This window comes from Hemitrygon akajei, chromosome 1 (genome assembly GCF_048418815.1).
Source record: "Hemitrygon akajei chromosome 1, sHemAka1.3, whole genome shotgun sequence".
Taxonomy (NCBI): domain Eukaryota; kingdom Metazoa; phylum Chordata; class Chondrichthyes; order Myliobatiformes; family Dasyatidae; genus Hemitrygon; species Hemitrygon akajei.
In genome coordinates, this window is record NC_133124.1 from 89,994,698 (window position 1) to 90,007,134 (window position 12,437).

At 35.7% G+C, this 12,437-nt stretch overlaps 1 protein-coding gene across 18 annotated transcripts in view; it reads right to left on the minus strand.

Annotated features, from left to right (window-relative positions):
- LOC140728745 (focal adhesion kinase 1) overlaps window positions 1–12,437 on the minus strand; it is a 527,596-nt gene that overhangs the window by 207,296 nt on the left and 307,863 nt on the right. For all 18 annotated transcript variants that reach the window (XM_073047795.1, XM_073047782.1, XM_073047790.1 and 15 more), the window contains 2 exons: window positions 2,916–2,970; window positions 202–342 (listed from right to left, as the gene is read on the minus strand). In XM_073047795.1, the coding sequence (XP_072903896.1) occupies window positions 202–342; window positions 2,916–2,970 (196 nt within the window). The remainder of the gene's footprint in view (window positions 1–201; window positions 343–2,915; window positions 2,971–12,437) is intronic.

Sequence of the window (12,437 nt, forward strand, 5' to 3'; positions counted from 1 at the left end):
TCTGCTGAATTATAGTAGTTTTATTGGTTATTGTAAATTATCCCATGATTAGACTAGGATTAAATCGGGATAAGGCTGTTACCAAATTACTACCACATCAATCTACTGCTATCTTTAGAATTTTAACCCATAGGGTGTTAAATAACTTTAAGAGCACCATGTTTTTCAGTAAATTACCAAGACACCAATACAAATGCTTACCCCAAGAGCACATTTGAAGCACTCCTTGTCAAATCTGTAAACTGGAGACAGAATCTCAAAGAACTTCAGAACACTTTGCTCCTCATTCAAATTGGCAAACTGACGAAAAGATTGCTGTATCAACTTCCTCAGTGTTTTTGCCTATAAACAACATGAATTAATCAAATTTATGAGGAAAATTTTGGGATAATGCATCCAATTGAAAAACACAGCTGATTATTAAGAGTACTTTGCTTTCAATATTGTTATCAATAAGCTCTGGTATTCTAGCTCATAATGTGACCTACAGCTTTAACCATCTTTTTATATTTTTGTAAAAGTTAATCACAATGAGTTACTGGTTTTATTAATTGAGGCTTTCAGTTACAATCTCATTCAAGAGAAAGTTGAAATATGCCACAGATGTTATTACAATTTGAGAAACATATAATCACAAAATCTTTTCAAATACTATTTTTCAGGATCATATTTTAACATGGTGAATAAGTATTAGCATAAAAGCAGCGAAATCAACAGATAAAAGGGATTGGAAGGGCAATGAGATCATGAAAAATAACTGTAAATCTCAAAAGGAAGCTACATCCATACCCTGCAGAAATGTAATTACTCTTGCCAAAAACTGGACATCTTTGATAACTCGCTGGCACAGAAAGACAGAAATGAGATTTTGAAAAAGATACAGTACTTCAGGGAGACAGGAATAAGGAGCAAAGGAAGAGGTGTGTAACCCAGCTTGCTGGAAACCCCATTCCAAAATGGACCACCCATTCAGGATGTAAGTGAAGTACTTAGACAGAGATAAGCAGCGGCGAGTATCAGTGTAATATGTATCAAAATCAGATGAGTTCCTCCAAACCCAGATAGAACAGCAAATACTAAAAGGTTTCCTCCAATTCTGGTGTTGTGGCACCAAGCCCAATGCTGCCCCAAGCCAACAGCTAGAGGCAGAGAGCGATTCAATGCAACCACTTCTGGATAGTAGATCCTCACCATACACAGATGTTCAGCTGCAGCTTCCCCCACCTTTCAACCATCATACTTTATGCTTGCAGTATTTTGATACATGGAAGTGTTCGGCATGGACTAGAAGGGCCGAGATGGCTTGTTTCAGTGCTGTAACCATTATATGGTTATATGGAATTTTGGTAGTAGACACACTGGATACTGGAATGGACATTTCCAAGCTGGATTAAACAGGTTCACATCAATCCCTATACAAATTGTTTTCTCCATTTCCCATGCTGGACAACACAATAATTATACATGCTTTTGCCCTGCACCAAGGTTTACTATCTCTCCCCAATAATGCCAGTCAAATGACTCAAGCAAAATGCATTCATCAATGACATGAATAACCATAACTTACTGGTGTGCCTGCAACATTCTTAAGAATCAACCTAGTAAACAACACTACTGCAAGGATGGGAAATTCTAAAATAGGAATTATTTCAAACCAAAACATTGATGGTGATTTACACTATGAAACAGTTGACTGATCTAATATAGTAATACACCATTCTCTAATATGTTTTAATGTCAACATGTTCAATAATTAAACAGGATAATTGGCAGTTATTGTAACCAGTGGGATAGCTAAGGTGGAATCAACCTTGTCAAAATTTTTGATAAAGTGCAACACAAGAGGCTGACTGAATAAAATTAGAGCTCAGGGATTGTGGTTACTGGTATTTATATAGATAAAGGAATGGTATTGCAATTAACGACAGTTGTCGTAAATCAGTCATTTTTAAGTTTACTGGCAGTAAATACTGTCAGATAAGGAAATGAAATGAAATGAAATATAGCTAAGTTTGCTGACTATACAAAGCAAGAAAAGAAATTAGATGGTGAAGAGGACACAGAGCTGTAAAATGACACAGACAACTGACTAGACAAAAATAAGAAAGATTCTTTAATGGTGAGAGTCTGGGAAAGAACACATTTAATATGAATTCTGATGTCTCAGTACACAAAAATTGTAAAATTAACAAATGCTGCAAGCAAGAAGGAAAGCACATCTTGTTGATTTGAAAGAATTAGAGCTCAACAGGAAACACCTGTCTTACTGCAATTATGTAAGGCCTTGAGCAGTGGTATTAGATGCAAGTAACCTGTACTGTTTTGTCGTACTTCCTTAGCAACCAACAATCTGCAGGAGAATCTCAGGGGATCGCACAGGATCCATGAGAAAAAGGGACTTTCCGTGTTTCAAGTTGAAATACTGCATCACAAGTCCTGATGCAAGGTTTCAACTAGGCATCTTGGAAGAAGACAACAGCAATTTAGAATTAAGTCATGTTGAGCTCTTTATGCAAAGGGTGTGAATCTCTTCATTAATCACAGAGCTTTAGATAGTCAGATAATGAATGCAACCGAGGATAAAAAGAATCTACATTTATGGGATTTATGTCAGAAGATAGATATAAGGTTGAAGACTGCTAATGACCTTATTGAAATGCAGATAATGCTTGAATCACTTACTGCTGTACATCTATTTCTCAAAACACCATCCAAAATTACCTGCAACTTGTTCACCTAAAAATAAATAACTGATGCTTTTATATTTTCATCTAAATAGTTCAATTATTTTTGTGAACTTTCATTTCCTTTTTAGCATAAGCATTGTGTACAAGTATAAGCAACACTGGATGACAATGCACTGGACAATAAGTAAGAAAGAAAATACACTATAGTTTTAACCAAAATCTCCTTACCTTTACTGAATCCAATAGGCTCTTGGGGAAAAATCTCTTCAAACCCACATCCTTTCTGTTAAAAATGAAATGTTTACATAATTTTTAGTACAGTTCTAAAGTCCCTACTCAATGACCAAAAATCACAAAACCACATGCTACAAGTTTGTTATTTTTTCATAAACCAGTCTAGCTACAATACATCATACAGTCTAAAACACAAGAGATTCCACAGATGTTGGAAATCCAGAGCAACACACACAAAATTCAATGGTCTTACAGTCAGATCTTAGGAAGAAACTGTCATGGTACAGTCGCAAATGTTTTTGATCTATTTTTTAGAGTTAAGCCTTCTATACATTATTTAGAACAGTGAAACCAAAAGGTATCAAGCTGATTAAGAAATTTGGAGTTACAGACAGAGTCTACAATGGTTGTTTAAAAATAATTTTTTGATGAACAAAATATAAAACATAATGGGAATATAGATAAGATTAAAATGGTTGGCCACTGGGAAATTCCGGGTTTGGCGGATGGAGCAGAGGAGATTGACAAAGCGGTCCATCAATTTATGTTGGCATGCCTTTTTGTACTTAAGAACACATCTTTGTGTGCATTGCATGGAACTGCAGATATCATTCACAGTACAACTGACAATGGAAACGGATCTCATCATTTCCATGAAGTAATAAAGCATTTATAACACATTTAGATAGCCTCTTAAAACATCTGAGATAGAAAACCATCTGTTAGTGTGAAGTGGCTCAGTTACAGAAAGAAGCAGATGATGCTAGATGGGTATTTTCAGGCAGGAAGGTTGCTTGTATCATGTTACCCAAGAGTCAGTTTGGGATCCTTTTGTTTTCACTATTTTTTTAAATCAATAACCTAAACTTGGGTGCAGGGAACAGTAATAATTGCGTTCACAATAGGAAACATGGCAACATAATAAACAGTGATAAGGATAGTAATAGACTTCAGGATGACATGAACATTATGATAAAATGGTCAGAAGCATGATAAGTATGATGGATGAGATTCATTATAGAAAAGTGTTAAGTCCTGTATTTTGGAAAGATTGCACTTTATAAATAACAAAATTTTGAATAATGTAATGAACAGAATGTTATTTGTGTCCAAAGGGATAAGGTAATGATAATATAATTGAAGAAAATGTGGGTTACTTAGATATATAAACTTGTAATTGTGTAAAGGCATGGAAAATAAAGGCAGAAAGATAGCATTTCAAATTTGTAAGTCACTGGATAGGACTCTATTGAGTAACATGGGTGACTCTGAACACCAAAGCACTATATCAAAGAATTTAAAAAGACACTCAAATGTATATACAAGGATGTTAACAAGGTTAAGGGATTTCAGTTATGAAATAGGGTTAAAAGTATTGGTATTGTGCACCATGCAACCAAGAATGATTGCCAGTGGCTTAAAGGATCTCAACTATTCTGATGGAGGAGGAAAGAACTGTACACACTTAGCAAATGAGTCAATAACTACGCAACCTGGATTTAAATTAATTAGCAAAAAAATCTACTGGAATTTAATACTTCACTTAATTGTTAGGTTCTGGAAGGCTTCATATGAAAAGATGATGAAAGCTCATTCCTAAAATCACTTTTAGAAAGGAAATTGGCCATGCATCTGTCAGACATGGAACTTACTGAGTTGAAGGCAAAATGCAAGGCTCAGTTTTTTTAAAAATGAGAAGGGACAAGCTTCATGGGCCAAATGGCTTCCTACTATATTATTATTTTAAATTGAGAGAGGGTTATCAGCCACAGGAAATTCAAGTCACGGAGTGGTAGAGCCATGGAGAACAAAACCATTAAAACTGCACAACCTCTTAAGGAGGAAATGACTATGAATTTAATTCCTACTATAAATCTGATCACAAAATTTAATCTTACACTTCAGTGTTTTGCAAGGTTGGAGATGCTGTCTCATAAATCAGATAGAAGAAATCCCACAAAACTATTTTGCCAATTCATTATTATTGCTGCCATATATCCAATAATATCTTGATCAAGATTCTACATTATGAAATGATTATCTGGATATTTTCACTCTGCTGTTTATTAGATCTTACTACATGCAAATCCAATACAGAATCCAACTTCACAGCAACATTTGTTTGTTATGCAAAGATACAACAAACAGGGATGTATAATAAACTGTATGATTACATGTCTCCTAGTAATTGTTGTATTCCAGATTTTTTCAGTCAGCTCACTTGATGCTGGCAAAGGACAAGTGGCGTGGTCAGAAGTAAAGATTTAGCTTTCTTAACATTTGGAATTTGCACGTTGAATTCCAACAGGAATTTTCATGTTGAAAATAGAGAGATTTGTTGCACATAGGCAATATTCGGAAGGTGGAAAGGTGCAGCCTTGGTAGTAATACAATAAAGTTTTGTGCATCCATCACAACCTTAAAGTTGCAGAGTTGTGCAAGAATGGGGCAACTGGAGATCAAAATGATTGTTAAAAAAAGGAACAAAAAGGAAAAACTGATGGCGATCAAAGAAGAAAAAATCTCAAGATACTGAAAAATGCAATGCATCTCTCTAATGCTATCCAAACACTAATCTTGAGATTACTTTAGCACTTTATTAGCTGTTTTAAAAGGAACGGAATTTAATGACTAAAGAAGCTTTTACTCCATTTACTTCATGTTAACACAAGTGCAAAACATATAATTAAATATTCTAATCTATTTGTACAATATGGAACCTTTTTCACAATCTCACACTGAAGAAGAGAAGGCAATTTAAGTTTGGTGAAATGGAACAGTTACATAATTTTGAAAATCAAGTTTATGAAACCACTGTTATCCTAAACATTCTGTGCTATATCGCTATATTTGCTGGTTATTGTTGTAAAGCTGCATCCATAAATATTTCAGCATTTTGCATTTTACTTTTACTTTGGCTTGTCAGGATCCGCCCAATTTACTCAACCTCCACCAATGGTTTGATTATTCACTATAGATGCCTGGCTGCCGCCTCTGGGAATTCATCCAGAGAAGCTTAAATAAGAAACTTATTTGAGGGACAAACTGTACTCTGTTGTGCTTCACAAATTCAAGGGTATCCAGTCCCATAATTAAAATGAATACATTTTTTCTGCCACAACTCAAATAAAAGTTTTCATTATATTTCAAAATATTTAATAGGAATTTCAGTGATTTATATGTTTGCTCAAGATACATACAGTACTATGCAAAAGTATTAGGTACGTGTAAAAAATTCTGTAAAGCAAAGATGCTTTCAAAAACAATGAAATAGAGTTTCTAAATATCAAAAAATTACTATAAAGAGCAGAAACTGTACAAAATGAAATCAAATCGATATTTGGTGTGACCACTCTTGGATTTTAAAACTGCATTAAATTTCTTAAGTGCACTGTTGTGCAGTTTTATAAGAAAATCAGCTGGCAGGTTGGTAGGTTGTTCCAAGCACGCCAGTCAGCTGGTAGGCTGGTAAGTTGTTCAAGGCACCTTGGAGAACTTGCCACACAGTTCTTCTGCAAACAATCAAAAAGCCAACATCAGTGCACAGTTTAGCGCAACCTCAACTGCGCAATGGTGATTGCTTCCTGATTAGAGCTGGAACATCTGCAAAGGTTTTGCCAAGCTCGGCGATCAAGCAAACTTTCAAATAGCCAACGTGAGCTACCAATATTCCACAATATTTCAAAGAAAATTTGTGTTTTGGAATGGCCAAGTCAGAGTCCAAATCTTAACCCCAATGAGATGCTGTGGTATGACCTAAAGAGAGCTGTTCATGCAAGGTATCCCAGAAATATTGATGAGCCATCACGGACGTTTACACTACACGCTGTATCCGCAAAGGAAACAGCATTATGAAGGACCCCATGCACCCGTCATACAACCTCTTCTCCCTCCTGCCATCTGGGAAAAGGCTCCGAAGCATTCGGGCTCTTACGACCAGACTATATAACAGTTTCTTCCCCCAAGCTATCAGACTCCTCAATACCCGAAGCCTGGACTGACACCTTGCCCTACTTTCCTGTTTATTATTTATTGTAATGCTGATACTGTTTTTGTGCACTTTATGCAGTCCAGTGTAGGTTTGTAGTCTAGTATAGCTTTCTCTGTGTTTTTTTATTATGTACTTCAGTCTAGTTTTTGTACTGTGTCATGTGAACCATGGTCCTGAAAAAAGTTGTCTCATTTTTACTATGCACTGTACCAGCAGTTATGGTCGAAATGACAATAGAAGTTGACTTGACTTGACTTGAACTGAATGAAACAGTTTTTGAACGGAGGAAAGGTCTAAAATTCCTCCTCACTGTTATACAAATCTGATGAGCAATTACAGGAAATATTTGGTGGCGGTTATTGCTGCAAAAGGAGGTTCTAGCAATTACTAAATACAAATATTAACATACTTTTTCCAGCCTGGACTGTGAATGATTAAACAATGTGTCAATAAAGACATGATAAGTACAACTGTATGTGTGTTATTAGTTAGGCAGATTGTGTTTGTTTATAATTGTGATTTAGATGAAGATGAGACCCCATTTTATGTGCAATTAATTCAGAAAACCAGGTAATAGCAAAGGGTTAACGAACTTTTTCTTATAAATGTATCATGGATCATGAAGGAGACGGGCAGGAAAATTATGATCTTTATTCAAGAGGAAACTTCAAAACTCGTATCTAGATTTCTCATAACACACAGAATATGTGCATCATCACAGGATGATAATTACTTAAAAAAAACATTTTGCATTTGCACATCCAGATTTCAGAAAAAAGGACAACTGATAGGCTCAGCTAGTTCATAATGGAACAAATGTAGTGGATGGAAAAAAATAAAGTAAATCAACATCATGACAGAGTACATTGAGGAAAATAAAATTATAATAAGGGCAGCAAACCATACTAAATAGCCAATGGAGAAAAGAAGAGTGATAGTTTTTCAGAGTGATAACAGTGGCATTGATTGGATGATGGAGAGAACTAGATATGGACAGAGAAGTTGAGGGAGTTGTGTTCAAATCTGCAACAATATGAGAAGTTTAGGCCAAGTTTAAGGCACCTGACAAAAGATTCCGGGAGTTACATTTACAAGAAATGAAAATCACCACTTCATGCTAATGAAAGCTTTACTGCAAAGTGATACAGAATAGTTAAAATATGATGGTAGTATGATGGAAATAGATGTGCAGTTTTGACCCTTAAAATGCAAGAATGAATTTGTGGCAACTGAAAGAAAATGGATTAAATTCAACAGGAAGAGGAAAGGATTGATAATGTGAGCTGCAAATACTGAATTATTAATTGTCTTACAGCATGGAAACACACCATTCTGCTTACTATATCTATGTTGACCAGTTGGTATCCATACTTATCAATTCCTTCTTCCAGCATTAATATAAAGGTGATTCAAGTGCTTGTCCAAATACATCTCTGCTTCCACCATTCTCTCAGGCTGTGCATTCCAGATACTTGCCACTCAATGTTATAGCTATACAAGACCTTGGTCAAACTCCACTTGGATTACTGCGTTCAGTTCTGGTCACCTCACTACGAGAAGGATGTGGATACTATAGAAAGAGTGCAGAGGAGATTTGCAAGGATATTGCCTGGATTGGAGAGAATGTCTTAGGAGAATAGGTTGAGTGAACTTGGTCTTTTCTACTTGGAGTGATGGAGGATGTAGGGTGACCTGATAGAGGTGTATAAGATGATGAGAGGCATTGATCGTGTGGATAGCCAGAGGCTTTTTTTTCCAGGGCTGAAATGGCTAACATGAGTGGGCATAGTTTGAAGGTGTTCGGAAGAAGGTACAGAGGGGTTGTCAAGGTAAGTTCTTCACACAGAGAGTGGTGGGTACGTAGAATGCACTGTGGGCGACAGTGGTGGAGGCGAATATTATAGGGTCTTTTAAGAGACTCTTAGATAGGTAAACAGAACTTAGAAAAATAGAGGGCCATGTAGTAGGGTAATTCTAAGCAGTTTCTAGAGTAGGTTCCATGGTTGGAACAACAATGTGAGCAGAAGGGCCTGTAATGTGCTGTAGATTTGTACGTTCTATGTTCTCTGGGTGAAAAAGGGACCTTTTCAAATACACTGTCAATGTTTTACTCCTCACCCAAAATTTATGTCCTCTAGTTTTATCTATCTTTGATATGCGGAAAAGTTTCATGTGGTCAAATTTATCTGCATTTATATTAAATAACTTCAATTATATTCCCTCTTAATCTCTTCTCCATGGAAAACAGACCTAGCTTTTCATAACAAAAATGATCCTGATAAATCTCCTCTGTTGCCTCTCAAGCAAGGGTTCCCAACCTGGGGTTCACTGACCCTTTGCTTAATGGTATTGGTCCATGGCATAAAAAAAAGATTGGGAACCCCTGCTCTAGAGCTCTATATTTTCTTCAACAGAATTTGACCAGAACTGTATGCAGAGATCTGACCAATATTTTATAAAGTTGGAGCATAATATCCCTGTTCTTGTATTCAATGTCCTGAGAAACGAAGGCCACTATCCTGTATGTCTTCTTAACCTTGTTACTTACCTGTGCTGCCAACTTCAATAATTCTTGGAATTGCACATTCCTTAATACTCTCTTGGATCCTATCACTCATGATGCATATTTTAGCCTCATTAGCTTATCATGGTTAGACTTCATCTGCCATTTGTCAACCCATTTCACCAACGTATCATTATCACCATATAGCCCAAGACCTTTCAATGTCAACAAATTCACCGATCTTCATATCATCAATAATCTCACTGATCATGACTCCTGCATCTACATGCTAATGATTCATGTATATTACGAACAGAAAGGGTCCCAGCACCAATCCCTATCGAAAACGATTCAATCGCAATAACAACCTTTTAATATCATCCTCTATCACTGACTGTCAAGCCAAATTAGTGTTAATTTCACAGGAATACAGGGCATATAGCTTTTATTGATGAATTATCTTAAAATTATGACTAAGTCAGACAGTGAGAAGAAAAATCAATCACTCTGAGTGACTGAGCTTGAAACAAGGAAATCAATTTTAAACGTGTGATATTTGAGTCAGAGCAGAACATACTCAGTTTACATGCTGAATTAGTCATTGAAGGAATCCAATACATGATGGGCATACAACAATGTGATCTGATCATGTTCTCAGTTGATGACAAATGGTTTGTGGTTATCCAGTAAATCACAATCACCAAAAGAGTTTACTAAATTATGTCCAAAATAACTGCAAATTTTTTTTTAAGTGACGTCTTCATTAATTTGAAAAAGTTCATTTAAAATACTAACATGAAATTACTACAGCACAGTAACAGGATACTCAAAGTTGGCACTTGTTTAAGCTCTTTAGGAAAAGAATCCAATGCTTCCCACAGCCATGCAATCTTTGCTGCTTCAAATAGTCATCCAAACCTCTTTTGAAAGCAACTATTAACTTCTTCCCAAAATCAATCTAGCAATGTATTCCAAATCCTAACACTTGTTGCTACAAAAATCCTTCTTAGCTTTACACATTGCTTGATTGTTCTAGCTGTGTGTTTTGGGGAATTGGTATGACACTTACTAATATTTATAAACAAATGTATTTCAATTGCAATCCTTAACAACATTGTGAAGTATTTAACATTTTTTAGCTTTTTTTTCCACGTAATGTTCTAACTTAAGTCATACTGTGAGGCAGAAGCTCTTCGTGTGATGTTTTGCCTCAGGGTCTGAAATCTGCTACTTCTGTGAATCCACACACATTCAGTTCAGAAGGTCTGTTCTAAGACCTGGTCTTAGACACCAAATTAAGGTTCTGTTAGTCTGTTCAAACTTTGGGTGTGTTCCTTTTGAGCCCCTTAGCACTACCTTACCCATCCTCCCTACCCATATCTCATTCAACCGTGGCAGCATTCAATTAAAGAGGAAAAATTTTGCCCATTACCTTGATAAACTTTGCTGCTTATATGGCATTTGTATTTACAAATTTCCTAATGCATTAGCATTTTTAAAGTCAATGGATTCTTATAAAAGTCCTTTCAGGACATTTCTAAAATCAAAACAAGTAATAAATGCAACATTTTCCACCCTTCATATGAAAACATAACCTAAGAACACACAATAATAAGGCATTTTGGTCCACTGAGAGTGTACTGGCTCACAGATAAATTCCCTTCCCTCACTAATTTTTCTTGTATCTATTCTCCACCACTCCACCTAAACTCCACCACTCACCAACACACTAAAAGCAATTTACATAGTCAATTAACTTACCAACCCAGTCTTAGGGCTGGAGGAAGAACTGGTCATCAGGAGGATCCATATGGTCATGGGGAGAACATTTACACTCCACATAGACAGCCCAGAAGCCAGGATTGAATCTGGATTGCTGGGGCTGAGGGGGAGAATACTCTGCTTAATCATTGACTTGTTCCCATTCGCATACTCTAATGATATAACTTTTTCCCTTCCTCAATACTGCAATTTTGCACTTGTAATATGTTTTTCATTTCCTGAACACGCAATTCTGCATTAATTTTGTTTGCTTTCACCAAAGTCTGTACCTGATTGTTAGAATACCTTATTTCCTTAGAATATTTTGTGCAGAAAGAAATTAAGACATAACTGGTATTCAAAAACAGAATCTAATTTACTATTAATAGAGCAAATATTTTATTTTGTTTTAAACAATGGACAGCAATCATAGGTGATAAAGAAATTAATATATATTCACAGTCTGATGAAAATACTGCTTAAAATTTTCTTTCTTAAAAAAAATCTCCATATTGTTCAATATTTAATGTCCAACCCTAATAACACCTGAACTGAGTCAACCAAATCTGGATTATAGGGCCAGATTGAGCAAGAATAGAAAATTTTCCTGAAAGATCACATTAAATCAGATGGACTTTTACAACAACATGCCAGTAACTAACTTACTTTAAATTTTTTGTCTTTTGAGTGCTTGTATTTTAATTTCCCAGATGCCACAGTGAAATTCAAATGTGCCTCAAAAAAATGGAATACTGCTTTCTCCAAAACATCTTTAATTGACAAATTCTGTGTTATATAAAAAAGAACACTTTTTGTTTGCTAATGATTATCCTTTATAATAATTTATGGATACATAGTTCTGCTGAGTCACTAAAACTTCTATGTTCAGTATCCAATGAAAACCCTGAGGAAATACACTCATGTGCAACTTATGATTAAATTTCAAGATGCTCACCAAATGCTGGAACATATGCATTTTCAACAGCCACAGGGAAAGATCCACAGAAATTAAAAGAAATCTTTGACATCTGACATCCTCACATTGGTAGGTCAGCTTCAGGCAAAACATTAAACCACAAGCTACATAGCATCTTTCAGAACCATCTGCTGGTGGAGTTGAAAGCAACTCTAATGCACAAAAGAAAATCACCCAACTAGCATACTACCAAATCACACTGGTACAAATTACAGCAAGTTCATCTATTTGAATCTAGTCATAATTATGCAACTCCTACAATATTCAAAATTTATTCAGTGTTGT